General features: G+C 46.2%; 1 protein-coding gene across 2 annotated transcripts in view; it reads left to right on the top strand.

Moving 5' to 3' along the window:
- LOC115545500 (sialoadhesin-like) overlaps nt 1-18,512 on the top strand; it is a 33,793-nt gene extending 15,281 nt beyond the window's left edge. Inside the window, exons 4-10 of one of the 2 annotated variants that reach the window (XM_030358763.1) lie at nt 3,131-3,397; nt 15,280-15,546; nt 15,906-16,172; nt 16,608-16,728; nt 17,147-17,189; nt 17,408-17,490; nt 18,281-18,512. In XM_030358763.1, coding sequence (XP_030214623.1) covers nt 3,131-3,397; nt 15,280-15,546; nt 15,906-16,172; nt 16,608-16,728; nt 17,147-17,189; nt 17,408-17,490; nt 18,281-18,332 — 1,100 coding nt within the window. In that variant the 3' untranslated portion in view covers nt 18,333-18,512. The remainder of the gene's footprint in view (nt 1-3,130; nt 3,398-15,279; nt 15,547-15,905; nt 16,173-16,607; nt 16,729-17,146; nt 17,190-17,407; nt 17,491-18,280) is intronic. The other variant, XM_030358764.1, reaches the window with a different exon arrangement.
- Nucleotides 18,513-27,508: the final 8,996 nt, after the last annotated feature.

The following is a 27,508-nucleotide window of genomic DNA, read 5'->3' as shown; positions in this document are numbered from 1 at the left end:
GTAAATAATTGTTAAATAGTCTATGATAGTCTAATATTATCTGTTACAGTATTGTATAGTCTAAAATTATCTGCTTACTCTATGATACCCTAACATTATCTATTACAGTCTAACCTAATGACCGCTCCATCCATGGATGAATCCCTTGTGTTGTTCTCCAGGATTCCACAGGTCCGTCCACCTGGTGGTTGCCGTGGTGAAGGGTGTGGCGTTGGCGGTTCTTCTTCTCCTCCTGGCTGGGGTTGTCTTCGCTAAACGGTGCTCAAACAAAACCAATCAAATCTAAAAAAGCTGTTTGTCGATATGAGACATTGAAGTTGATTTAAAAAAACATATTTGAACACGTAAAGATAAAGTAGAAATGTTCACGTTAAATAAATGTGTTAAAGGTGATTGTATTTTAGAATAATTATTTTGTCATATTGGTGTAAATTCCATTGCCGTCCCTGTGGGCTGTGGCTGACGGCTGGTCTCAGCAGCCTCACCTGGCCTGAGTCAGACTGAGAGACTCTGGGGCTGGTGGGGCTGCACACCTGTTGTGCGTTGGCTAGTCAATGCTCACAGGTTAAACCAGCCGTCACCACACACACTCAGGAGATCACCTAGATGGCAGCATTGATCACCATCTTCATGTGTCAGGGACTTCAACATCCGCAATAAACCGGTTTGTACTTCATCACCCTGTGTCCTGTGTCTTGAAGAGCCCAGTGAAAGACACCTAGATGGAGTGGGTCGGCCATCTTTAGGTACAGTGGGGCGGCCATCTTTAGGAGGAGTGGGTCGGCCATCTTTAGGAGGAGCGGGTCGGCCATCTTTAGGAGGAGCGGGTCGGCCGTCTTTAGGAGGAGTGGGTCGGCCATCTTTAGGAGGAGCGGGTCGGCCGTCTTTAGGAGGAGCGGTTCGGCCATCTTTAGGAGGAGCGGGTCGGCCGTCTTTAGGAGGAGCGGGTCGGCCATCTTTAGGAGGAGCGGGTCGGCCATCTTTAGGAGGAGCGGGTCGGCCATCTTTAGGAGGAGCGGGTCGGCCGTCTTTAGGAGGAGTGGGGCGGCCATCTTTAGGAGGAGTGGGTCGGCCATCTTTAGGAGGAGCGGGTCGGCCATCTTTAGTTTTATCTTCACTTTGTTCCTATCACAGAATGGGGAAACACAAAAAGAAGAACCAGAGAATCAACCAACGAAGACACAAACCACAAGGCATTAATATAACTGGGCAGAGTCACTGTTGATCCTCATCACCAGAAGTCCCGCCCCTCTCTGCCCATTGGCCAACCCATGAACTCAGGCGGAGAGCGAGAGACTGTGTGAGATAAGCTCAGCAGCTCACCAACACTCATATTTACTGTCTTCAGAGAACATTCGTAAACTAACATCCATAATATATTGTTCATAGGTCAGAGTTTGAATTGACACTTTGTTGAGGGGTAATATCTGGGGGTCACTGAGATACAACTATCATGAAGACATTTAGATGCAGCTTATTCTGCCAGTGATTGTATATATTCTGCCAGTGACTTCTATAAAACACGTTGATAATGGGACTATAGGGACGTTGATAGGATGTCATGTCAATGAGACTAGAGTTAGAAGGGAAGCTATATATGGTATTTAAAGCATTGTGAAGGGAGGTTATTTTTAAGGGAGGTTATTGGCTATTGCAGAGAATATCTAAAAGGAGGAAGCTACATGTGAAGACTATTACTATAGCCTTTCACAATCAGCCAATCAGCCCTCCCCCTGTCCAAGTGGCGTTAACAACCAGACACAGAGAGGCAGCTACGGAGCAGATGAAGATGAATCCATGGACCCTCTCTGTGCTCCTGCTGCTAGCTGGTAAGCTGTAATGCTTCTTCTGTTTACTACCGGGAACGTGTCGGCACACAAACTGGATCCAGCTGAACTGTGGGCTCAACCTAGAGATCTTTTTAGATTCTAATGCGACCTCAATTCTACCACTAGACACAGATAAAGAAGGACACTTTGATCAGTTTATCGTTCCATATGTCATCATAATAATAATAATAATATTGATGATAACAATAATGCATTGTTTTCTTAATGGGCCTCACCCCAAGAGCTTTCATAGCATAAAAGAAAAAAAACTTGATATATAAAGTGTGAAATTAGACACGATATTATATAATTCATTATGCTTTATGATATGATATCAAATATTATACAATATGATAGAAAACCAAACACATTACAATATCAACGTCCCACCCTGACCTTCTCAGAGCGTCTTGACCATCAACCAGTCGCTCTCATTCTCACCATGACGGTGAAAAGCTCAACTTGGAGAGAGCACGACCTCATGTGAGACCCTCCCTTAGAACCGGGCTCCCTGTTGTGACCCCGACTGTCTGCTTCCTCCAGGGCCGCTGGGGGCGGACCCTGACTGGCACGTGGAGTACCCTGACTCCTTCTGCGTGGTGGAGGGCTCCACCGCCACCATCCCCTGCAGCTTCACCCACCCCACGGTGCACAAAGACACCGGCACGGCGCTCCGGGTGAAGCAGGTGATCTGGTGCTCCAAAGAGAAGTTCTGCTGGAACCCCACGCCCAAAGTGTACGACAGCAGCAACCTCCAGGCCGACAGCAGGTTTCAGTACCTGGGGGACCTCGTCGGGAACTGCACCTTAAAGATCATCAAGACGGAGAAACAGGACGCTGCAACGTACCGCTTCTTCTTCAAGATCACAGCCGAAGGGTACAGCTTTGTGGAAGGCACCCATGGAATGAGTGTCATAGTCAACGTCACTGGTAACTGTTACTTCTGGTACTGTTACTAGTCAGTTTTACATCTCATACTGTTACTAGTGTCAGGGTTACTTCTACTACTGTCCCATTATAACAGGACTATAGGAAGAGACTAGACTTGGTTCCCATTGGGGAGGGATTAGTAGCTTCCCTTAGTCAACCTGGAGCAAGATGTCCTCACCCACCTGCTCCTCATGAGATGTTTCTGGATGACCTGGAAGACGCTTTGGATCAAATGCATTTCATGATTCCTTGGCTCTACAAACTGACCGTGGTAAAAAGTCAATTATAAGTGATGACCACTTCAACTGAAAGGTATATGCTGTCAATCTGTCCAGTTGTAAAGAACGTCCGTCTCACTGTGTCTTCAACAGATGGAGAGGTTGTGAAGGTCAGAAGCTCCGTCACTGACAATGTGGTGAAAGAGGGCGGTCAGGTCACACTCACCTGTACCTCAGCCTGCTCCTTCCACCAATTGGACGTCCACTGGTACAGAAATGGCCACGCCCTATCAGAGACAGGCCCCACCCTCCACCTCAGCTCTCTGACCAATAACAACACAGGGAATTACACCTGCTCTCTGGACTCCAGTGGGCAGAAAACCTCTGCGCCTTGGAGTCTATTGGTGGGGGAATATGAAGGTGAGCCCCTCTGTGTTCACTAATGCACATGGGTGCATTAGATGAGGGTGGTCCCTCATCTAATGTAATATAGTGTATGATAGTCTGACATTATCTAATGTATCATAGTCTATTAAAGTCTGACATTTTCTAATCTAATAAAGTCTATTATAGTCTGACTTTATCTTAATTAATATATTCTATTAAAGTCTGACATTATCTAATCTAATATAGTCTATTGTAGTCTAACATTATCTAATTTAATCTAATTCTATCTCAGATAAATTCATTTTATATAATCTAATGTAATTGTTTCTGAAATGATGTCATCTAATCTAATCGAGCTGTATCTAACACGCTATATAATGTAATCTTACTGTTAATAACAAATTGATCTAAACTAATATAATTGTATCTGATATAAATGCGTTGTTACAGGAAAATACAAGTCTGACAGTGATTTGCACCTGACGGTGTCGGTGGTGTTGAAGGTGCTGTGGGCTGTGTTCCTTCTCCTCCTGGCTGGGCTGGTCTTCGCTAAAAGGTACTCGAGCACAACTAATCTGTTCAACTAGGCGTAGGGAATGGAGCCCACTGTGGAGCTCACCGGGAGAGAGTGCATTATTGAAATTTCTAGTTTTTTACAGTTTTGTCAGAAGTTTGCTACAGTCCACTGGGTAGGCTGGTAGGACCAAAAGAAGCCACACACACACACACACACACACACACACACACACACACACACACACACACACACACACACACACACACACACACACACACACACACACACACACACACACACACACACACACACACACACACACACACACCTTAACCCTGATATTCAAGAGCACCTGAACTGGAGTTCAGAGTTGACTTTTAACAAACTTCAATATAATTTATTATTTGAGTAACTAGAATACTATGTTGAGATCAAAGTAGACATACTATGATGTTTAAAACAAAAACAGTTTAACTGGTTCACTAGCTCAGTGGCACTTAAAGCCTACTAGTGAAATGATGAAGGGAATCTGAGGTTTGCTGGTCTGCTTCTGGGTGACAGGTCAGCCCCTGGACCGGAACATGAGATCGTCTACAGCGAGGTCGTTGGCTGAACCAAACTCAAGCAGCGACTCCTCTTCCTCCTCCAGTGATGACGAGATAAGGGAACACTGACGTCATCATGTCTGTTGTCTGTCACAGACTTATTGGGGTTGAGTCTTGTTCTTTTCAGTTTCTATTTCTGATTGTAACATTTCTGATGATTTCAGTGTTTTATGCATTTGAGTTTTCTTTCTTTATTGTATGTTGTTGTTTATTCTGAATATACTCTAGGTTGTCTGAATAACGGTGAATTTGTAAACACTGGTTCTTCTCCATTCTGGTCCTGATGACTAGGCTATGTTTAAAAAAAATACTTTTCAATTTAGTTTCTTGATGGCAAGGCTGCTCAGTCTTTCATGAGCCTTTCCTTCTTCTGTTAGCTTACAGTATTTATACAATCATTTATTGACAGTCTATGGGTCATGTAGGCTTACAATAAGATCTGTCAGGTTCTTATCATCGGTGGTTGCTGTGTTAAAGTGAAGCCATTTTAAATACTGATAAAGTTAATGGGGGGCAGATAATCCCCCTCACCACTGTGGAGCTAATATTAGAAGGGGGAAGTAGAATTCACTGAAACTCAGCAGGAACTTTGTCTGCTGCCATGTGTGTCGTTGTCCTCTCTGCTCTGAATACTATTATTAAGATAGCAGAAGTCAGATAGAATTGAATTAAAGTCTTTTGGTGAAGCATCTTTATAAAAATACAGGTATTATAGGTATGCATTTTTTTCTATGGCTGCAATTTAGCCATAGAACAAGCTTTTTGGGAAATGTATTAGACCTTTCAAGTAGGTTATTAAACTATAAAAGTTTAATTATCACCTTATTCTGAGCATAGAGTGTATTTTCATTTGGATACAGCTGTTAATTAGCCTATTGATTTCTCAATGCAAATCGGTATAGTGAAGGGTATTTGATGATGTGGGACTATTTTCATTCCAAAGGCTAAGGGAACTTAATCAGGATAAATATCCGGATCCATGAAATAATTGGCTTTTAAAAAATAAAATCTTCCTGCCTCTATGGGAATTTACAATAGGGGTCTATACTTATGCACCATCTATTTTAAGGGAGAACATTTATTTATTTATTTATTTACAATACATTATTCATTCAAAAAGCAAATTGGTGTCCTTAAAGGTTGAATTTTTCATCAATGGTGTAATTAAGGCATTAAGATCAATTTCCAAAAGATGATTTTTTATTCCTCTTTTTAGTCAACTTTAGGATTGGTGCCTAAAGTTATGCCTACCACTGTGTCTATGTATATATATATACATATATATATATATATATAATACATATAGTTTTTACTATGCACTTATTTACTGCAATTCATGATATAAATCAATAAAGTCAGAACCTGTCAGCAGCTTGTCCGCTCTTTCCTCCGTGTTGTCCTAAAGTCTCCACCACGGTTTCCTGAGCTGCATGAGGAGGCTCCAATCGCTCAGAGAAAGGAGTACAGATGTACTCCTCCCCACCGACGCAGGGAGGAGAACCAAAGGGTCGGCTCAAACCGGCAGGAGCAATCTGACTAATCAAAGATTACAGTGACAAAAAACATGTGAAGGGATCTTAATCAAACACAAACAAAGAACACACCATTGGGAAGCTTAACATTCGATTCATTTGAAGTAACTAAAGTGACGGTTAGTGGAGACCAAAAAGGGCGAGACTAGGCTGAGAGCAGCTGCTATTCCCACCATCCCTGTGCATCGCCCTCAAACACAGGAGGGCCCCTACACCACCATGCACCCCTGGACCTGTAACCATGGAGACCATATCCTGACCACAGTTGTAGCGATAAAGGTGACATAGGTATAATTAGAATGAACTCTGAATAATTATGGAAATGTTTCTTATTTTGAAAATTATAGAATATCATTTTGATATTTTAAAAGGAACAGTGCCATGTCTTCTACTTTCTTCAGCTCTAAAGATTGAGTAAAGGAGGGATGAGGAGACGGAGAGAAGGGAAAGTGAGACTAAAGTGAGAGTACAGGAAGAGGGGACAGGTTTCAGTGTTCCCTAGGAAGGACTTATTGACCTTCAAGAAGGGATAGCAATAAAAACAGCTCCCCATCCATCAGTTGAGGTCCTTGAGCCAAGTCACTTTGATAAGAGGAAGGTTGCTCCTGCTCTACATGTATTCAGTAAGGGAACAAGTGCTGGGCTGATGGAGGAGCACCAGAAGGTCATCACGTTTCTCCAGGACATTCCGGCGATTGCTAAGTGAACTTGGCGATAAATGTGATAAATGATAAATGTGTTGAGGGCGCCCTCTAGTGGCGCCCTTAATTCCCACAAATCATAGAATTTGAACAGCAAGCAAATTAAATCATGTTTATTAAACATGATCAGCCTAGGGCGCCCTCAGCCACACATTTAGTTGTCAACCAGATTATTATATTAAATTGCTGATTTTCCAATGTGGGGGGGGGAGGGGGGGGGGGGGGCAGACGTCAAGTACTCAGCTGCTGCATGGATCAACCTCGACGTACATTGATTCTCAAAATGAAGAGGTCTAAACTGCATACATACAATTCACCAGAGCTGACCATTTTTGCTTACTTTTAGTGTCCTTATTTCCACAATTAATAGAGTTAATTTCATATTAAATATTCTTGACCATCTTTCATTTATGTATGGAGGTAGACCATATTTTAGCCATATTAAGCTTTTTTAAGGTTCCTCACATGAGTATCTTTACACTTTATGGAATTCATCCATTCTTTGAACAAGAATTTGAAACTTTTTGGTTGTTTGTTCTCCATGCATCACCCATTTTTTAATTGCAATGTAGTATAGTACAGCCATAAGTGGGTAAATGATGCTAGGCAACGTACATTTAAATCTGTTAATATGTGTCTCAATTATACATATACATTTATTGATGAAAGATGGTAATCCAGCACTGACGATTTTGATGTTGTTGCCGTAATTACTTGAAGCCTTTTCTCTCCTGTAAATCAATATCAAATCCAACCTAAATTACTGAATGTAATGACCTATGTTTGACGCCAGATAATGCTGTTACTGTATTTGTGTCTTTGATTGGCCTTCACGTTTGGTGATCAAAATGTCTTCTAAATCGGCCAGCACACTGTGAGACTGACTTTACTTTTTGCCTTCAATTTATTTCAGAGTACGATGACCGAACAGTTGATCTACAACGATGGCCTACTCCCCATCCACCCTGAGGATCCCTGGCTACACCTACAATCCAATCTACCCCAGACATAACCACTCGGAGCTCAACAACTCCTACAACTCCTCCTGCCTCCTACACACCATACTGTTATGGTGTGTACTTTACCATTTTAACTTTAAAACAAAGTACTGTAATTCACACCATGTTGTAGGAAAAGCATGTTTAGCTCAATGATTTATACATTTTATTTCTGCGACCCCAACTGTTGTATTTCTAACCCAGTTACCTCTGAACCCTCTTTCTAAGGGCGACTAAAGAGACAAAGCTGGAGCTAACCTGAGCTTAACAATCTTTCTAATCTATTTTTCAAATGTCCCAAATTGAATCATATAAATGCCTAAAGTAACTTGTCTAACAAAACAAAAAGCCAACCTAATACCCAAACTTAACCATCTAACTAAGGATCTCAAATGCCTAAACTCTCTTACCTTAAACGAGTACCTAAACTGAACCATTTAACTAAACATCTCAAAGGCCTAAACTCGCTTACCTCAACCTAACCTAATACCCAAACTTGACCATCGAACTAAATAGCTCAAACGCCTAAACTCTTACCCTAACCTGGTACCTAAACTTGACCATCTAACTAAACATCTCTAATACCTAAACTCTTTCCTAATACCTAAACAATCTTTAATACAATCACTAATGCCTAAACTTAACCAATCACCAATAATAAAAGTTAACCATCCTTAATCTTAAACCCAAACCAGACTTGTCCCTGGGTCGCTCCACTTTCTTTCTTCAAAGGCTTCTCTTTTCCCCCACATCTGTGTTTTATTCCTTGAGGACTTCAAGTACTTCCGATGATATTTGAAAACTTGTTTCATTAATAAAGATACTTCATCTTTACAGATTTTGTTTTGGGGAATTGGGACAGTTGAGCAGCTTAAGCATCCTTACTGGTGAATCTGATCTGACGATATCAATCTTAGGACTATGAAGCCAGTAATATAAGGCCGAAAATGTGAAAAGACGAGGTAGAAAATGATCGAGGAGTCAACAAGGAGTTGATTGGTAAATATCTAACATGGAACCAGATGCCTATTTGTTTGATCTGTTACCAGGCTATCGCAGTAGGGGAATCTGAAGGAGTACCATACTGTGTTGAATGGGTTCTTGCTAGATTGCATTACGGCTGAGGCCATTGATTAAGATTGTTAATTTGAAGAATATGAATGAATATGAATATGAGTACTTGAAGTGGATTGTTGAATGTCTTTCAAATTTGTCACAATAGGGAAATCTGTTTTGAATGCATCTAGGTGAAGTGGTTATTGGTACTATAAAACACCAAGAATAACAGGCTATGTATAAATACTGACCACCATATTTTTTTTAATAAAAAACACTATGTAGTCATCACTCACCCTCAGGCTCTTGTCTAACCCTGCTGGCCACGCCTTGTTGGCGCTCTGCTTCGCTGAAGGCCATTTGACTTCATAAAAGCTGCAGTTCGTAAATGGTGACAAAGAAGTCCTTATGTAGGAAAGGTGAAGGAAGGATGAAAGGGGTGCTGGTTCTATTGGGCTAATCTAATAAAAGGGGGTGCTGGTTCTACTGGGCTAATCTAATAAAAGGGGTGCTGGTTCTACTGGCCTAATCTAATGAAAGGGGTGCTGATCTAATAAAAGGGGGTGCTGGTTCTACTGGGCTAATCTAATAAAAGGGGGTACTGGTTCTACTGGGCTAATCTAATAAAAGGGGTGCTGGTGGGCTAATCTAATAAAAGGGGTGCTGGTTCTACTGGTCTAATCTAATAAAAGGGGGTGCTGGTTCTACTGGGATAATCTAATAAAAGGGGTGCTGGTTCTACTGGTCTAATCTAATAAAAGGGGTGCTGGTTCTACTGGGCTAATCTAATAAAAGGGGTGCTGGTTCTACTGGTCTAATCTAATAAAAGGGGTGCTGGTTCTACTGGTCTAATCTAATAAAAGGGGGGCTGGTTCTACTGGTCTAATCTAATAAAAGGGGGTGCTGGTTCTACTGGGCTAATCTAATAAAAGGGGTGCTGGTTCTACTGGTCTAATCTAATAAAAGGGGGTACTGGTTCTACTGGGCTAATCTAATAAAAGGGGTGCTGGTTCTAATGGGCTAATCTAATGAAAGGGGGTGCTGGTTCTACTGGGCTCATCTAATAAAAGGGGTGCTGGTTCTACTGGGCTCATCTAATAAAAGGGGATGCTTGTGAGGCTATCGGATACCATCTTCATCGCTGCATTGAGATTCGCTCTCCCTGTCCGGTAGTGTTTCATCGCAAGAGCTCAACTTATTGGGGGAGGCATCTCCTGGTGGGCTATGGGAGCTTCCTGTTTGTATGACGCTCCCCTGACTACCAGATCTGGAGTCTCCGTCTGAACGCCCGGACTCCGTTTGAGGAGCCTCCTGCTGGAGGTGATGCATTGCAGCGTTGGTGTTGCGTGGTTTGGGGATGGGCTTATAAGGCGGCTCTGGGCTGGCTGCTGTCAGAGGACTTTGGGGGAAAGTGTGTGCAGTAAGGAATGGAGAAGAAAAGAAAAGCCGGTGAAAACAAGTAGGAACACACTTGATCACTAGGACAGGGGTATTGACAAATAAGGGGATTTCTGTTACAGACCAACGGTTCCTAATGCATACTATCAGGTGGGGTGCAGACCGCAATGGTATAATTTAACTATTCCTGCTGCGTTCAAATGCCAGGGTTCTACTCTATTGGGAGGTTTATGTACCAACTACTCTCTAAACTAAGGTCATATACTCTCTTGCGGTAGGCCATGCTTGTCTTCATCTTCAGTGTTTTCAGCCCCTGGCTTTTTGACCTTTATGAATCTACCCTTGCCAGATTGATTTCCTGGGAAGGAAGATGGAGGAAGAGTCAGTAGTGAGTACAACCGCAGCAAAGGTGGAGGCGCCTGAGCCATAAATGGTATTTCTGACGCCACTCATTGTGCAGTACATTTATGTTATTGAGGCAGGGTGTATATCTTAAATCTTATAAAAAATGGGAGGGTTTTAAAGGTAAGGGGAGGTTTCACAAACTGTCTGATAAAGGTTTAGATGCAGCATAAATCATGGGAGCAAAGAGGGAAACGCGTTGTTTTAATGTCACCATCTGGTGGGTGTGGAGATTCAGTAAGTATTGGGTGAACTGAGTGTTTATGTACTTGAGCACTGTAAGATGACTTTACCCTTAACCAACATCCCTCCCTCACTTCAAAACCCTGACGACTTTCTGAGAACATCCACTGACTTTGACACTTTGTGGCTCATAGCTCATCTGTTGAACACACACACATTGTTTGTCTCGTCTGTCGAACGCAAACACATTGTTGTTCATGGCTCATCTGTCGAACGCAAGCACTTTGCTGAGTTGTGATATCTAGGGTCTCTGATATTTAACTACTAAGAACTATTATTCTTACAGCTAATTTTGTCCCATTTATTTTTTGTATGTCATGTACACGAGAGAGTGCAGATATATATCGACTTTAAAGCGATGTGAACTGAGGTTAGTGGTTATTGCAGAGAAAATCTAAAAGGAGGAAGTACTGGTACGGTCTCTCTGTACTGGTACGGTCTCTCTGCACTGGTACGGTCTCTGGTCAACCTGGGTTACCCAGTGCCAAGAACACACACTATCAGTGTGATTAACACAAACAAATAGACTGATATCGATCAGGCACACATTCACACGCACTCACGCACACACAATACACACACAATACAGACACACAGATTTATAAACACACACACACCTGTGGTCCACCTCCTGCTTTGTCTTTGAGTCTGAACTGTTTCCTGAAGACTGGTTTCAGCACAATGTCCACCTCTTATGGTCTATTCATATTAACTCTCTCTCTGTCTTTATCTTATGTACCTCTCTTCACCTCTCTCCCTCCCTCTCACTCCTTCACCTCTCTCCCTCCCTCTCACTCCTTCACTTCTCTCCCTCCCTCTCACTCCCCTTCACCTCTCTCCCTCCCTCTCACTCCTCCACCTCTCTCCCTCCCTCTCACTCCCCTTCACCTCTCTCCCTCCCTCTCACTCCTCTTCACCTCTCTCCCTCCCTCTCACTCCTTCACTTCTCTCCCTCCCTCTCACTCCTTCACTTCTCTCCCTCCCTCTCACTCCTCTTCACCTTTCTCCCTCCCTCTCACTCCTCTTCACCTTTCTCCCTCCCTCTCACTCCTCTCCACTTCTCTCCCTCCCTCTCACTCCCCTTCACCTCTCTCCCTCCCTCTCACTGCCCTTCACCTCTCTGATCAAATTTAGTATTTCCTACATCTGAACATCCTAAATTAGCGCAATTTGATTGGTTTGCTATCCCGAGATTTTGGGCAATATCCCATGATTGAGATCTCAAACTCGAAAAATAAATAATAATGCCGGCAATAAGTGTTATCTTTTTTATTTTTGGAGTGTTCAAGTGTAGTATACTAAACTATAGTAGTAACTATATATAGTTAGTATATACTACTAACTATCACTTCAGCAAATAATTGTTAAATAGTCTATGATACTCTAACATTATCAATGATAGTCTAACCTAATGACCGCTCCATCCATGGATGAATCCCTTGTGTTGTTCTCCAGGATTCCACAGGTCCGTCCACCTGGTGGTTGCCGTGGTGAAGGGCGTGGTGTTGGCTGTTCTCCTTCTCCTCCTGGCTGGGGTTGTCTTCGCTAAATGGTGCTCAAACAGAACCAATCAAATGTAAAAAGGTGTTTGTCGATATGAGACATTGAAGTTGATTAAAAGAAAACATATTTGTACGCGTAAAGATAAAGTAGAAATGTTCATGTTAATAAATGTGTTAAAGGTGATTGTATTTTAGAATAATTATTTTGTCATATTGGAGTAAATTCCATTGCCGTCCCTGTGGGCTGTGGCTGACGGCTGGTCTCTGCAGCCTCACCTGGCCTGAGTCAGACTGAGAGACTCTGGGGCTGGTGGGGCTGCACACCTGTTGTGCGTTGGCTAGTCAATGCTCACAGGTTAAACCAGCCGTCACCACACACACTCAGGAGATCACCTAGATGGCAGCATTGATCACCATCTTCATGTGTCAGGGACTTCAACATCCGCAATAAACCGGTTTGTACTTCATCACCCTGTGTCCTGTGTCTTGAAGAGCCCAGTGAAAGCCACCTAGATGGAGTGAGTCGGCCATCTTTAGGAGGAGTGGGTCGGCCATCTTTAGGAGGAGTGGGTCGGCCATCTTTAGGAGGAGCGGGTCGGCCATCTTTAGGAGGAGCGGGTCGGCCGTCTTTAGGAGGAGCGGGTCGGCCGTCTTTAGGAGGAGCGGGTCGGCCATCTTTAGTTTATCTTCACTTTGTTTCTATCACAGAATGGGGAAACCCAAAAAGAAGAACCAGAGAATCAACCAACGAAGACACAAACCACAAGGCATAAATATAACTGAGCAGAGTCACTGTTGATCCTTATCACCAGAAGTCCCGCCCCTCTCTGCCCATTGGCCAACCCATGAACTCAGGCGGAGAGCGAGAGACTGTGTGAGATAAGCTCAGCAGCTCACCAACACTCATATTTCTCTGTCTTCAGAGAACATTCGTAAACTAACATCCACAATATATTGTTCATAGGTCAGCATTTGAATTCACACCCTTTGTTGAGGGGTAATATCTGGGGGTCACTGAGATACAATTATCATGAAGACATTTAGTTGCAGCTTATTCTGCCAGTTATTGTACTTTAAACCTGGTCATTGTTCACGTTATCCTGTCGTGTTCACTAATAATAATGGCTGATCAATAATCCATATACACTGGAGATACTCCACCTGTGGCCGATGTTGGCCGCGTACATTGTGGCCCATCGTGCATCCCTAACTTCTAGTCTCTAAGTTTGATGAATCAAATAAAGACATAACGGTTGCTCAATATAATAACAGAAAGTCAAACTCTACTTCAAATTATGTTTTGTCACGATCAAAATCAAGTTGTAGATCAATCCAAAGCAAAGGGACTACTATAAAACACGTTGATAATGGGACTATAGGGACGTTCTACTGGATCAATGTAAACTGAACTGTTGATAGGATGTCATGTCAATGAGAGAGGGAGAAGGGAAGCTATATATGGTATTTAAAGCATTGTGAAGGGAGGTTATTGGCCATTGCAGAGAATATCTAAAAGGAGGAAGCTACATGTGAAGACTATTACTGTAGCCTTTCACAATCAGCCAATCAGCCCTCCCCCTGTCCAAGTGGCGTTAATAACCAGACACAGAGAGGCAGCTACGGAGCAGATGAAGATGAATCCATGGACCCTCTCTGTGCTCCTGCTGCTAGCTGGTAAGCTGTAATGCTTCTTCTGTTTACTACCGGGAACGTGTCCGTACACAAACTGGATCCAGCCGGCCTGTTGGCTCAACCTAGAGCTCTTCTTAGAGCCTAATGGGACCTCAACTCTACCACTAGACACAGACAAAGAAGGACACCTTGATCAGTTTATCGTTCCATATGTTATCATAATATTAATAGCAGTGATGGTAATGATAATGCATTGTTTTCTTAATGGGCCTCACCCAAAGAGCGTTCATAACATGAAAGAAAAACTTTATATATAATGTGTGAAATTAGACAAGATTAATAATATAATTTTTATGCTTTATGATGTACCAATTATTATATAATATGATATAAAACCAAACACATTCCAATATCAACGTCACACCCTGACCTTCTCAGAGCGTCTTCACCATCAACCAGTCGCTCTCATTCTCACCATGACGGTGAAAAGCTCAACTTGGAGAGAGCATGACCTCATGTGAGACCCTCCCTTAGAACCGGGCTCCCTGTTGTGACCCCGACTGTCTGCTTCCTCCAGGGCCGCTGGGGGCGGACCCTGACTGGCACGTGGAGTACCCTGACTCCTTCTGCGTGGTGGAGGGCTCCACCGCCACCATCCCCTGCAGCTTCACCCACCCCAAGGTGCACAAAGAGACCGGCGCGGTGCACAAGGTGAACCGGGTGGTCTGGTGCCGCGATCATGAGTTCTGCCTGGACCCCAAGGCAAACGTGTTCAACGGGTACGACAACACCAAGGTCCGGGCCAACAGCAGGTTCCTGTACCCGGGGGACCTCGTCAGCGACTGCACCTTAAAGATCATCAAGACGGTGAAACAGGACGCTGCAACCTACCGCTTCCGCTTCAAGACCAACGCCGATAAGTACACCGGAGCGAAAGGAGTCAGAGTCAACGTCACTGGTAAGTGTTACTTCTGGTACTGTTACTAGTTAGTTTTACATCTAGTACTGTTACTAGGGTCAGTGTTACTTCTACTACTGTCCCATTATAATAGGACTATAGGAAGAGACTAGACTTGGTTCCCATTGGGGAGGGATTAGTAGCTTCCTGTAGTCAACCTTGAGCAAGATGTCCTCACCCACCTGCTCCTCATGAGATGTTTCTGGATGTCCTGGAAGACGCTTTAGATCAAATGCATTTTATGATTCCTTGTATCTGCAAACCGACGGTGGTAAATAGTCAATGATAAGTGATGACCACTTCAACTGAAGGGTAAATGCTGTCAATCTGTCCAGTTGTAAAGAACGTCCGTCTCACTGTGTCTTCAACAGATGGAGAGGATGTGAAGGTCAGAAGCTCCGTCACTGACCATGTGGTGAAAGAGGGCGGTCAGGTCACACTCACCTGTACCTCAGCCTGCTCCTTCCACCAATTGGGAGTCCTCTGGTACAGAAATGGCCACGCCCTATCAGAGACAGGCCCCGCCCTCCACCTCAGCTCTCTGACCAATGACGACGCAGGGAATTACACCTGCTCTCTGGACTCCAGTGGGCAGAAAACCTCTGCGCCTTGGTGTCTATTGGTGGGGGAATATGAAGGTGAGCCCCTCTGTGTTCACTAATGTCATGAGGGTGGTCCCTCATCTAATGTTATATAGTGTATGATAGTCTGACATTATTTAATATAGTCTATTATAGTCTGACATTATCTAATGTAATATACTTTATTATAGTCTGACATTATCTAATGTAATATAGTCTCTTATAGTCTGACATTATCTAATTCATTAAAGTCTATTCAGCTAATATTATCTAATCTAATATAGCCTATTATAGTCTAACATTATCTTATGAAGTATATTTTATTCTAACTTTATCTAATCTAATATTTAACAATTATTTGCTGAAGGCTCCGTGAATAGTGGGGAATAGTGTGACACTCACTGTGTCTTCAACAGATGGAGAGGTTGTGAAGGTCAGAAGCTCCGTCACTGACCATGTGGTGAAAGAGGGCGGTCAGGTCACACTCACCTGTACCTCAGCCTGCTCCTTCCACCAATTGGACGTCCTCTGGTACAGAAATGGCCACGCCCTATCAGAGACAGGCCCCGCCCTCCACCTCAGCAATCTGACCAATAACAACACAGGGAATTACACCTGCTCTCTGGACTCCAGTGGGCAGAAAACCTCTGTGCCTTGGAGTCTGGTCGTGTTGGAAGATGAAGGTGAGCCCCTCTGTGTTCACTAATGCACATGAGGGTGGTCCCTCATCTAATGTAATATAGTGTATGATAGTCTAACATTATCTAATCTAATAAAGTATATTATAGTCCAACATTATCTAATCTAATGTAGTCTAATATATTCCAACATTATCTAAAATATAGTGTATTATATTCTTAAATTATCTAATCTAATATTGTATATTATAGTCTGACATTTTCTGATGCATTAAAGTCTATTATAGTGTAATATTATCTAATTTAATCCAGTTGTATCTAAAATAAATTAATTTCATGGGTAATTTAATGTATTTTCTTCTGAAATTATGTCATCTAATCTTATTTAAATGTATCCAACACGTAATGTAATCTTACTGTTGTTAACAAAGTGATCTAAACTAATCTTATCTTATCTGACATCAATGCGTTGTTTTACAGGTAGACACAATGTGACAGCGACTGGAAAAGTCAAGTCTTTCTGGCTCCTGACGGTGTCGGTGGTGTCGGTGGTGTTGGCTGGGTTCCTTCTCCTCCTGGCTGGGCTGGTCTTCGCTAAAAGGTACTCAAACCAAATCTGAGTAGAGGTCAAAATAGGACGTTGAAGATGACTTGTGAGAGATGATATTTTTGGAAAGATTATAGTATTTATCTCTAAGATTTGCGTTGATATATCTGTTCAACTTGGGGTAGGGAACGGAGCTCACTGTGGAGCTCACCGGGAGAGATTGCCATTGCCACGTATCACCATAGGGGTCGCCAAAGGGAACAGAACGGAAATCTTCGAAATGTCCACTTTAATCTTGATGCTGATAATGAAGATGATAATGTTTGAAAGGCATGGGAGACTGAACTGATAGTAACTGATAGTAATCCATAGAAATCGAACTGAAATATCTAATCTGAACTGTAACTTGGGTAGTAAAATGGTGTTGTATTATTGGACACATTTGTAATGTCTTTTTTTTATTATTAAATAGGAGACAAGCACAAAAGAAGGCATCAGACGTGATTCAAAAACTGGTGAGTACTTCCTGTCAGTTTCAACTGTGTGTCTGTGTGTGTGTGTCTGTGTGTGTGTGTGTGTGTGTGTGTGTGTGTGTGTGTGTGTGTGTGTGTGTGTGTGTGTGTGTGTGTGTGTGTGTGTGTGTGTGTGTGTGTGTTTATGTTTGTCTGGGTTAATTGATGGACACACGTGTTTGTGTGAGTGTGTCTGTCTGACCACCTGTCTGTCTGTTTAGGAGGTGGACTGTAAACAGGAAGCGGTGGGAGCTTCAGAGGAAGTCAGCTATGCAACCGTCCACTTCAAACGCAATTCCTCGAGGTAACGTCTCCTGTTACGATGTAATCTTCTGACGTTAAAGAAGAGGGTAACGATGTAATTGTTCATCGCTAAAATTACGCGATGATGTCATCTTTTATCCGTGAAACAGATCAGTACTAGTTCATCGATGAATCCGATGCCAACACTAGCTCCATTTAATCATTCCTAATGAAACGATTCTAAAGCTTAACGGAAGATAACGGTCCGGGCGATCAAACCATCGTCTCCCCTGGCTTTACCTCGGGTACAATAGCATTTAAAAAAAATGACTTGGTTGTATCAAATCTGCCAAAGAGCATTTAGCGTGTGGGTTGTGAAGTTTTTTTAAACACCCTGTTTAAGCTCAAGTTTGAACACTAGTTGTTATCCCCATGGTTTGAGTTGTTAGGGTTACACACACACACACACACACACACACACACACACACACACACACACACAGACACACACACACACACACACACACACACACACACACACACACACACACACACACACACACACACACACACACACACACACACCTTCACCTTCACCGTGGCATTCAAGAGCACCTGAACTGGAATTCAGGGAGTTTGCGTAGACTAGCAAAAACGTAGGGTTTTAAATCTGTTTTTCAAAATCAGTTTATTATTTGAGTAACTGATAGAATGGCATTGATGACTATTTTGAGATCAAAGTAGACATACTTTGATGTTTAAAACAAAAAACGTTTAACTGGTTCACTAAAAGCCTACTAGTGAAATGATGAAGGGAATCTGAGGTTTGCTGGTCTGCTTCTGGGTGACAGGTCAGCCCCTGGACCGGAACATGAGATCGTCTACAGCGAGGTCGTTGGCTGAACCAAACTCAAGCAGTGACTCCTCTTCCTCCTCCAGTGATGATGATATTGTGACTGACATCATCATGTCTGTTGTTTGTCATATAATTATTGGTTGACTCTTGTTCTTTTCAGTTTTTAATTCTGCTTGTAACCTTTCTGATTGCAGTGTTTTATAAATTTGAGTTTTCTTTCTTCATTGTATGTTGTTATTTATTCTGAATATACTCAAGCTTGTCTGAATAACGGTGAGGTTTGTAAAGACTGGTTCTTCTCCATTCTGGTCCTGATGACTAGGCTATGTTTAAAAAAAAAACTTCCCCATTTAGCTTCTTTATGGCAAGGCGGCTCAGTCATTCATGAGCCTTTTCTTCTACTGTTAGCTTACAGTATTTACACAATCATATCTTTACAATCTATGGGTCATGCAGGCTTGCGATACGATCTGTCATGTTCTTATCATCTGAGGTTGTTGTGTTAAAGTGAAGCCATTTTAAATACTGATGAAGTTAATGGGGGGCAGATAATCCCCCTCACCACTGTGGAGCTAATATAAGAAGGGGAAGTATAATTCACTGAAACCCAGCAGGAACTTTGTCTGCTGCCATGTGTGTCGAAGTCCTCTCTGCTCTGAATACTATTATTAAGATAGCAGAAGTCACATAGAATTGAATTAAAGTCCTTTTGTGAAGCGTCTGTGTAAAAATACAGGTATTATAGGTATGCATAACCCAATTTAGACATAGAACAAGCTTGTTGGGAACTGTATTAGACCTTTCAAGTAGGCTATTCAACTATAAAAGTTTAAGTATTACCTTATTCTCAGCATATTTGTATTTTCATTTGGATACAGCTGTTAGTTAGCCTGATGATTTCTCAGTGCAAATATGCTAACTGAAATAAAACCATGCCAATCTCTAGGTGTAGTGAAGGGCATTTGATGATGTGGGACTATTTTAACTCCAAAGGCTGAGGGAACTTAATCAGGAAGCATGGTATCCTGGATCCATGAAATAATTGGCTTTTAAAAAATAAAATCTGCCTGCCTCTATTGGAATTTAAAATAGGGGTGTCTATACTTATGCACCCTGTATTTTAAGGGAGAACATTTATTTATTCACGAATCATTATTTACACAGCAAATTGGTGTCCTTAAAGGTTGATTTTTTTTTACCATTTGTTTAATTAAGGCATTAAGATGAAGAGGGCCCCTACACCACCATGCACCCCTGCAGTCGGTTGCACCAGCACAACGTAAAGCCGATCATAAGTTCGGGTGTAAAGTCTGCCTTAACCCTACGCTCGACGTAGCTAGTGTCAAACTAAAGGTGTTCTAAATTTTGGTTGCACCACCATAACTTAAAGGTTGGGTAGGTGATTTGCGAAACGCCAGCAGATTTTGAAAATACACAACTCAAATGGTCCTACCCCCTCTCCTTCAACGCTGACTCTGACTCCACCCATTCCAAGTACCTGGACGCGCAATCATGCACGAGCGCGAACAGAGATGCGCGAGAGCGAGCCAGGCTAGCGTAGGTTTTCGTTTAACAACATGGCACTACATTCAGCTGTAAGTTGCACCCAGTACCGCGGGAAGTAGGAGTGCTGGGGGTGCTGCAACACCCCCTGTCCGAGGCCCTGTCTTATCACAGAAAACGATCATTTCTAAAAACTCCGGCCAAAGTGGAGATTTCTGAAAACGCCGGTTATGTGTTGTCGTGTCAACGGGGAGAAACGGGATTTTAGGTTCTGAAGCGTCACATTATGCACCAGGAAATGCTTAACGTCATGTGAGCGCCCGCTGTACCGTATTGGTCCGAATATAAACACAAACCCCATTGTAAGACGACCTATATTTGGAAAAAAGATTTGAAGACCAGATCCGTTTTTTATGAATAAATAAATTGTATTCATTGAAATAATATACGAAAATAAAAAGGCATCGAATAAAACACTGCATTGCCACTAAACAGTAGTGCAAATAGGCCGTACTGATGTGTACACCAAAGACTATTCCTGACACTCCTCTGCCCCGCTGTGTTCGCTCTGGCTGTGGTCGCTCCGAACTGTTTCGGCCCGTGGCAAAGCGAGTCATCCTCGCTGCTGTCCAAGGCATTTTGAGACGCAGCATTTATTTAATGCTCATATGACCTAGTGCTGAAAAAAGGTTATATGAAAAAGTGTGAGGGTAGCGGTGGTGCGCTAAACTTGTTCTGTGAGCAGCTGGATGTGAACGATCGATTTTCAACTGTCCGCGCATGCACTGGTGTAATTGAGCTGCGCTGCTATACATCTTTTTTTATCAATGTAACGAGTTGCGAGTCTAGTGCAGGCTGAATTTTTTTTTTTCCCCTGCACCCCCTGCTGAGAATACGTTCTCGCTGCAATGGTTGGACCAGATGTTATAAACATTAAACGGTCACATAAATCATTACTATTTTTAGAAAATGTATGTTTGTTTCATATAATTGTATTGGAAGTCCTGGTTTTCACTAGGGTTGCCGCGGTGTGGACATTTTCACACCGAGTAATACACTCGTCTCCACACCGGTATTACCGAGTATAAACGGTATAAACTTTGAAACTAGGTCAACCGCCACACAAGCATCGGTTTTTAGACCCTTCTCGTCCTTCAGTTGCCGCCAACGTTCGAAAGCAGCGCCTAGGATTATTCTTGATTTCAGTTTTTCTCTTTCAGCGTTTTTATTATCAATTACTCTCTGAAAAAGAGTTTTCCTTCTCTTTGCTGGTGGTGGTGGTGGTGGTGGGGATGGTGGCGTCTTGTCTGCCATGGAAATTGTCTTCTACTGCTAGGTCCAAATGTGGATTAACTAGTTCCAGTAGCTACCGCAGGATAACAACAAACAGGAGCTTGCTCTGGGTCACGAGCTCTGGGTCACGAGTACTGCACGAAGGGGTCGCGCGCGGGGCGCGGGGGAGGGGGAGTGCAGTACGACCGTTTGATTGACGTACTTACTGTCCAATGCAACTCGGTGGCAATGGAAATGATTGGCTGGAGTTTTTCGAGCCCTGCCCGTTCCACAGATGATTGACTTGTTTAATTTTCATGTCAGTACTTCTAACTCAGTGGCTGTAAGCGGGTTATGATAAGGATTTCAAGTAATTTTGCAAAAATGGCCAAAAAAGCAAATCACCTATACAACCTTTAAGTTGTAACGTTACTAGTAGTGCATAAAGTGTACCAGTGTCGCTTTTAATGACGTTTAGATAATTTCAAGCCAATCATTGACAGATAACAATGTAAACAGGAAATACCGGCAAGTTTCCACCTTAGCCGAGTGAAGGCGCGTTAGCACCCAAGTGAGAGGGCAAACAAAACAGTTTCAGTCATTTATTCTCTAAAATTTGCTTGGACGGTATATGCGTGAGGTTAAGCTATTGGATGGCGGATTTTATAATAAATAAATAAATAAATATAATATTCCGCCCGGAAAAACCGAAATCGCGCATATAATTCAACATCATCATAATAAAGAAATGGATCGATACGGTCACGGACAATCCGTTCCCGGCGCAAAACGCATTGAAACTCCTCTTCCCATCGCTCAAAACGAATAGCCATCTTTACCCTGCGTTAGTGTTGAAATCTTTTTACGTTTTTTTCTTTTAACGGTTCTTTATCGTTAGTATGGAACTTACACCAGCTAGAGGGGAGGTGTAAAAGGATAAGTTATAACTTAGTGTTACGTTGAAACTATCTGCTTGGTGCAACTGATATTTTTTTAGTAGAGTGTAAAGTCAAACGTTTGGGTGATTTACGTTCAACGTAGCCTAAGTGGGACCTTACGTTCTGCTGGTGCAACTGGACCCTGGACCTGTAACCATGGAGACCATATCCTGACCACAGCTGTATTGTTAAAGGTGACACAGGTATAATTAGAATGAACTCTGAATAATTAAGGAAATGTTTCTTATTTGGAAAATTATAGAATATAATTGTGATATTTTAAAAGGAACAGTGCCATGTCTTCCACTTTCTTCAGCTCTAAAGATTGAGGAAAGGAGGGATGAGGAGACGAAGAGAAGGGAAAGTGAGAGTGAAGAAAGAGGGGACAGGTTTCAGTGTCCCCTAGGAAGGACTTATTGACCTTCAAGAAGGGATAGCTTTAAAAACAGCTCCCCATCTATCAGTTGAGGTCTGAGATGAAGGTTGGTCCTGCTCTAAATTTATTCAGTAAGGCAACAAGTGCTGGGTTGAAGGAGGATCACCAAAAGGTCATCACGTTTCTTCAGGACATTCCGGGAATTGCTAATTGAACTAGCAGATTGCCTTCGGCGACAAATGTGTTGAGAGCGCCCTCTAGTGGCGCCCTTAATTCCCACAAATCATAGAATTCGAACAACTAGCAAAATAATTCATGTTTATTAAATATGATCATCCTAGGGCGCCCTCAGCCACACATTTAGTTGTCAACCAGATTATGAGATTTAATTGCTGATTTTTGTAAATCATTAACCAAGGGGGGGGGGGGGGGGGGGAGACAGACATCAAGCGCTCAGCTGCTGCATCAGCTCTCCATGAAGGTACTTACAAAATCGATAACAACAACAATGCCGCCATTTTCTTTATTTTTTGTAACCTACAATAAATAAAGCAGGCTTCCAGTCAATGGAAAAATGGCTTCTCCCCACCGGCGATTGTTGTTGTTTACGATTTTCTATCAGTTCTCACCACACAACGACGTCTCATCTTTGCTCCTTGAATGTCGATATGTAATGGTATGGAGTTATTGAAACTTACTACGTGTAAAAAAGACTAGAAATTGAATATTTATTTTTCATTGAATGTTTACATAAAGTCGCACTGGGTGCCTTTAAATACGTACCTATCTGATCAACCTCACTGCTCAGCTTCCCTCTACAGCCACATATGCTTCCAAGAGATCCAATCAAAGCTCTTGTTTGAGAACCTCCTCCCAGCAGGCCCCGCCCCCCGGAGCCTTCAGCAGGTCCCTGTCCTTCTTCATCCCTGTCCTTCTTCATCAACACACACACACACACACACACACACACTGTGGCAACCCCGATCCCACGGAGGAGTTCGAGCCCCGCCAGCGCCCTCTCCGCGGGCAGGTAGTCAGGGGGAGATATGTGCCGCTCGGCGCAGCGATGCGGGAGGGAGCATCGAGCGCACCCGCGCAATCACGGAGATGCGGAGCACCCGGCGGAGCAAGACAGCGGAGGGGACTTAACGGCCGCGTGGACACCAGTCAGGGGAACGCGACCGAACGGGAAAGACGCAGTGGGTGGAGATTACCCGAACCCCCGCTAATGCCAATACGCTTCCCCCCAGGACTAAGCCGCCGAAGACGCAGGGGATCGAGACCCCGCCCCCCGCAGCAGGACCAGACCCGGCGCGGTGTCCTTTATTCCCAGACCAGGAAGAACCTGAGTTCACTCCTTTGTTCCTTTTTTTGCATGAGTGGTTAACCGAAATAAACGAACGTTAACCTACGCCTTGTTTGGTCCATCTCCTCCGGAAACCTCAGCCGCCGACGATCGGGGTTGCCACAGTGGTGGAGAATGCAGGCAACGCGATCCTACGGCAGACCCTAGAGGACCATGAGTCAACCCGGAGTCCCGGCCGCAACGCGGGAGGAGGAGATCGAGGTGTTGCGGCGATGCATGGCCCGGATGGCTGAGCAGCTTGCACGGGAGCCGTCTCACGCCGCCCCCACGAAGCGGCTCACCAAACTGGGACCGGACGATGACGTTGAGGCATACCTTGAGATTTTTGAGCGGACCGCGGCCCGTGAGAGGTGGCCAGCGGACCAGTGGGGCTACATACTGGCGCCTTTCCTGTCCGGGGACGCTCAACGCGCCTACCGCGACCTCAGCACGGCCCAGGCGGCGCACTACCCCACGCTCAAGCGGGCCATCCTCGCCCACTACGGCCACAGCCTCCCAGCCCAGGCGCAGCGGTTCCACGACTGGGTGTACGACCCCCTGGGCTCGGTGAGGAGCCAGGTATCACAACTCGTCCGCCTGGCGGAGCGGTGGCTCGTCGAGGGGGAGGGTCCCCCGCACCTGGACCGGCTGGTGATCGACCGCTGCATCCGAGCCCTGCCCACCGGGGCCAAACGCTGGGCCTCCGGAAACCAACCCAGGACGGTGAACGACCTCGTGGAGTTACTGGAGAACCACCAGGTCACCCAGCGGCTGTGCGGCGGGGCGACCCCGGCCGGGGGGGGGGGCGGGGGAGACGCGGACCGAGCGGCGCGGACGGACGCCGGAGAGCCAGCGCACCCAGGCACCGCCCACCCGCGCACCCGCCTACCCGAACCAGACCATCGCGGACCGCCGAGGGCCCGCCCCTCCGACCCAGAGAGAGGAGTGGAGGTGCTACACGTGCGGCCAAACGGGCCACCTGGCTCGCCATTGTCCCGGAGCCGGAGACGCATCCATGCCCACGGCCAGTCCGTCCGACAGGAGAGGGGGGGTCTGCCTCCGCACCACCTGCTGGTCCCACGAGAGGACCGACACCCCCAGCCTACCGGTCCGCGTGGGGAGGCACGACACCCACGCCCTGCTCGACTCCGGGAGCGTGGTTACGCTGGTCCGACCCGACCTGGCGGACGGGGCCCCCGGGGGGAGGATCGACGTCGGCTGTATCCACGGGCAGACCGAGTCCTACAGCACGAGGCAGATCACAGTCCGGACCCCGAAGGGCACCTTCACGGTTCGGGCCGGGCTGGTCCCAAACCTCCCGATGCCCCTCTTAATCGGGCGGGACTGCCCGATCTTCGCCCAACTGCTAGGGGCCGAGCTTCAGGCACCCCGACGCCGACCCCCTCGGACCCGACCCCGCCGGCTGCGTAGCCGGCCCGCCTATATGGCCTCCCACCCGACGCCTTCCCGGTCCGACTCGAACGAGTCCCCCGACAGGGCCCCGAGAGAGGCGGCACGACATGCCCCCGCCTCGTCCACGGTGTCCCTTCCCCCGGGGACCCCGGACACGTTGACGGGCTCCGAGCAGGCCCCTCCGCCAGACGAGGAGGAGTCTCCGCCCCTCATAGACTTCACCGACTACCCCCTGGCCGACGGGGGAGGACCCGGCAAGGGAGGACAGTTCGCCACCGCCCAGCTGGAGGACGACGCCCTCCGCCACGCCTGGGGACACGTCCAGGTCCACGAGGGCCTCTCGCGGGACTCGGTGAGTGACAGGCGGTACCCACACTTCAGCACAAGGGGGGGGTTACTATACCGGGTGGTACAGAGAGGGGGTAAGGAGGTAGAACAGTTGGTCGTTCCAAGGCCGTACGTCAGCAAGGTCCTCTACATGGCCCATACACACCTATTGGGGGCTCACCTGGGGGTGGACAAGACGAGGGACAGAATCCTGGACCGATTTTTCTGGCCGGGGGTAAAACGGAACGTAGAGGACTACTGCCGGGCGTGCCCCGAGTGCCAACACACCGCCCCGAGGCCCACGGTCCGGAACCCCCTCATACCGATGCCGCTGATAGAGGTCCCGTTCGACCGGCTGGGGCTAGACATCGTAGGTCCCCTCCCCAAGACTAGTCGAGGTCACCGCTATGTCCTAGTTATGGTGGATTACGCCACACGGTACCCAGAGGCAGTTCCTCTACGGGCCGCCACCGCCAAGGCAGTGGCGAGGGAGCTAATGGTCTTATTCAGCCGGGTGGGGATCGTCCGGGAGATCCTGACGGATCAGGGGTCCTGTTTTATGTCCCGGGTGTTGAAAGGCCTCACCAGTCTGTTACAGATCCGCCACCTCCGGACCTCCGTCTACCATCCCCAAACCGATGGGTTGGTGGAGAGGTTTAACAAAACCCTGAAGTCCATGCTCAAAAAGGTCATGGAAGCCGATGGGAAGAACTGGGACCAGCTGCTTCCGCATGTCCTATTCGCCGTTCGAGAGGTGCCCCAGGCCTCCACGGGATTCTCGCCGTTCGAGCTCCTCTACGGCCGGCGACCAAGAGGGCTGCTCGACATCGCCCGGGACGCCTGGGAGAGCCAACCATCACCCCACCGCACCGTTGTCGAGCATGTGGAGCAGATGCGCGGCCGGATGGCGCAGATCTGGCCCGTGGTCCGGGAACACCTCGGTCGGGCCCAGCAAGCCCAAGCCCGGGTGTACAACCGAGGGGCCAAGCTCCGCACCTTCAACCCGGGGGACCAGGTGCTGGTCCTCGTCCCGACCGCTGAGTGTAAGTTCCTGGCCAAATGGCAAGGCCCCTACGACGTCATCGACCGCGTCGGCGAAGTCAACTACCGGGTGCGGCAACCGGGGAGGCGCAAGACCATCCAGGTCTACCACATCAACCTGCTGAAGCAGTGGCACCCACCAACAGCCCTGCGGGATCCAGCCCTCCTGTCCCTATCCGCCCAACTACCCCTGCCCGAGGTACCAGTGGGGGACCAGCTGAGCCCCAGCCAGTCCCAGGACCTGAAGGAAGTGGTCCTCCAGCACCTCGATGTCTTCTCGGAGCGGCCCGGAAGGACCGCGACCGTCAGCCATGACATCAAGACGGAACCGGGAGTCAGAGTCCGACTCCGGCCCTACCGCATTCCGGAGGCACGGCGGGCCGCCATCCGAGCGGAAGTCACCAGCATGCTGCAGATGGGGATCATCGAGGAGTCCCACAGCGCCTGGTCCAGCCCGGTGGTCCTGGTCCCCAAACCGGACGGGTCGTACCGCTTCTGCAATGACTTCCGGAAGCTGAATGAAGTGTCGGCCTTCGACGCCTACCCCATGCCCCGCATAGACGAGCTAATAGAGCGGCTGGGGCCGGCCCGGTTCATTACCACCCTGGACCTGACGAAGGGGTACTGGCAGGTCCCTCTCACTCAGCGGGCCCGGGAGAAGACAGCATTTGCCACCCCCGACGGGCTGTACCAGTACACGGTCCTCCCGTTCGGGGTGCACGGGGCGCCCGCGACCTTCCAGCGCATGATGGACCGGGTCCTACGGGCCCACAGGGAATATGCCGCCGCCTACATAGACGACATCGTCATCCACAGCAGCACCTGGGACCTGCACCTACACCACCTCCGTGCCGTCCTGGGAGCGCTCCGAGCCGCCGGCCTCACGGCCAACCCTAAAAAGTGCCACCTGGGCCTCGAAGAGGCGTCCTACCTGGGCTACCGGGTGGGGAGGGGCAGCGTCAAACCGCAAGAGGAGAAGGTGCAGACCATCCAGACCTGGCCCCGGCC

This window comes from Gadus morhua, chromosome 6 (assembly GCF_902167405.1).
Source record: "Gadus morhua chromosome 6, gadMor3.0, whole genome shotgun sequence".
NCBI classification, from domain to species: domain Eukaryota; kingdom Metazoa; phylum Chordata; class Actinopteri; order Gadiformes; family Gadidae; genus Gadus; species Gadus morhua.
Note: the sequence above shows the minus strand (reverse complement) of the source record. Positions and strands in the feature narration are given on the sequence as shown.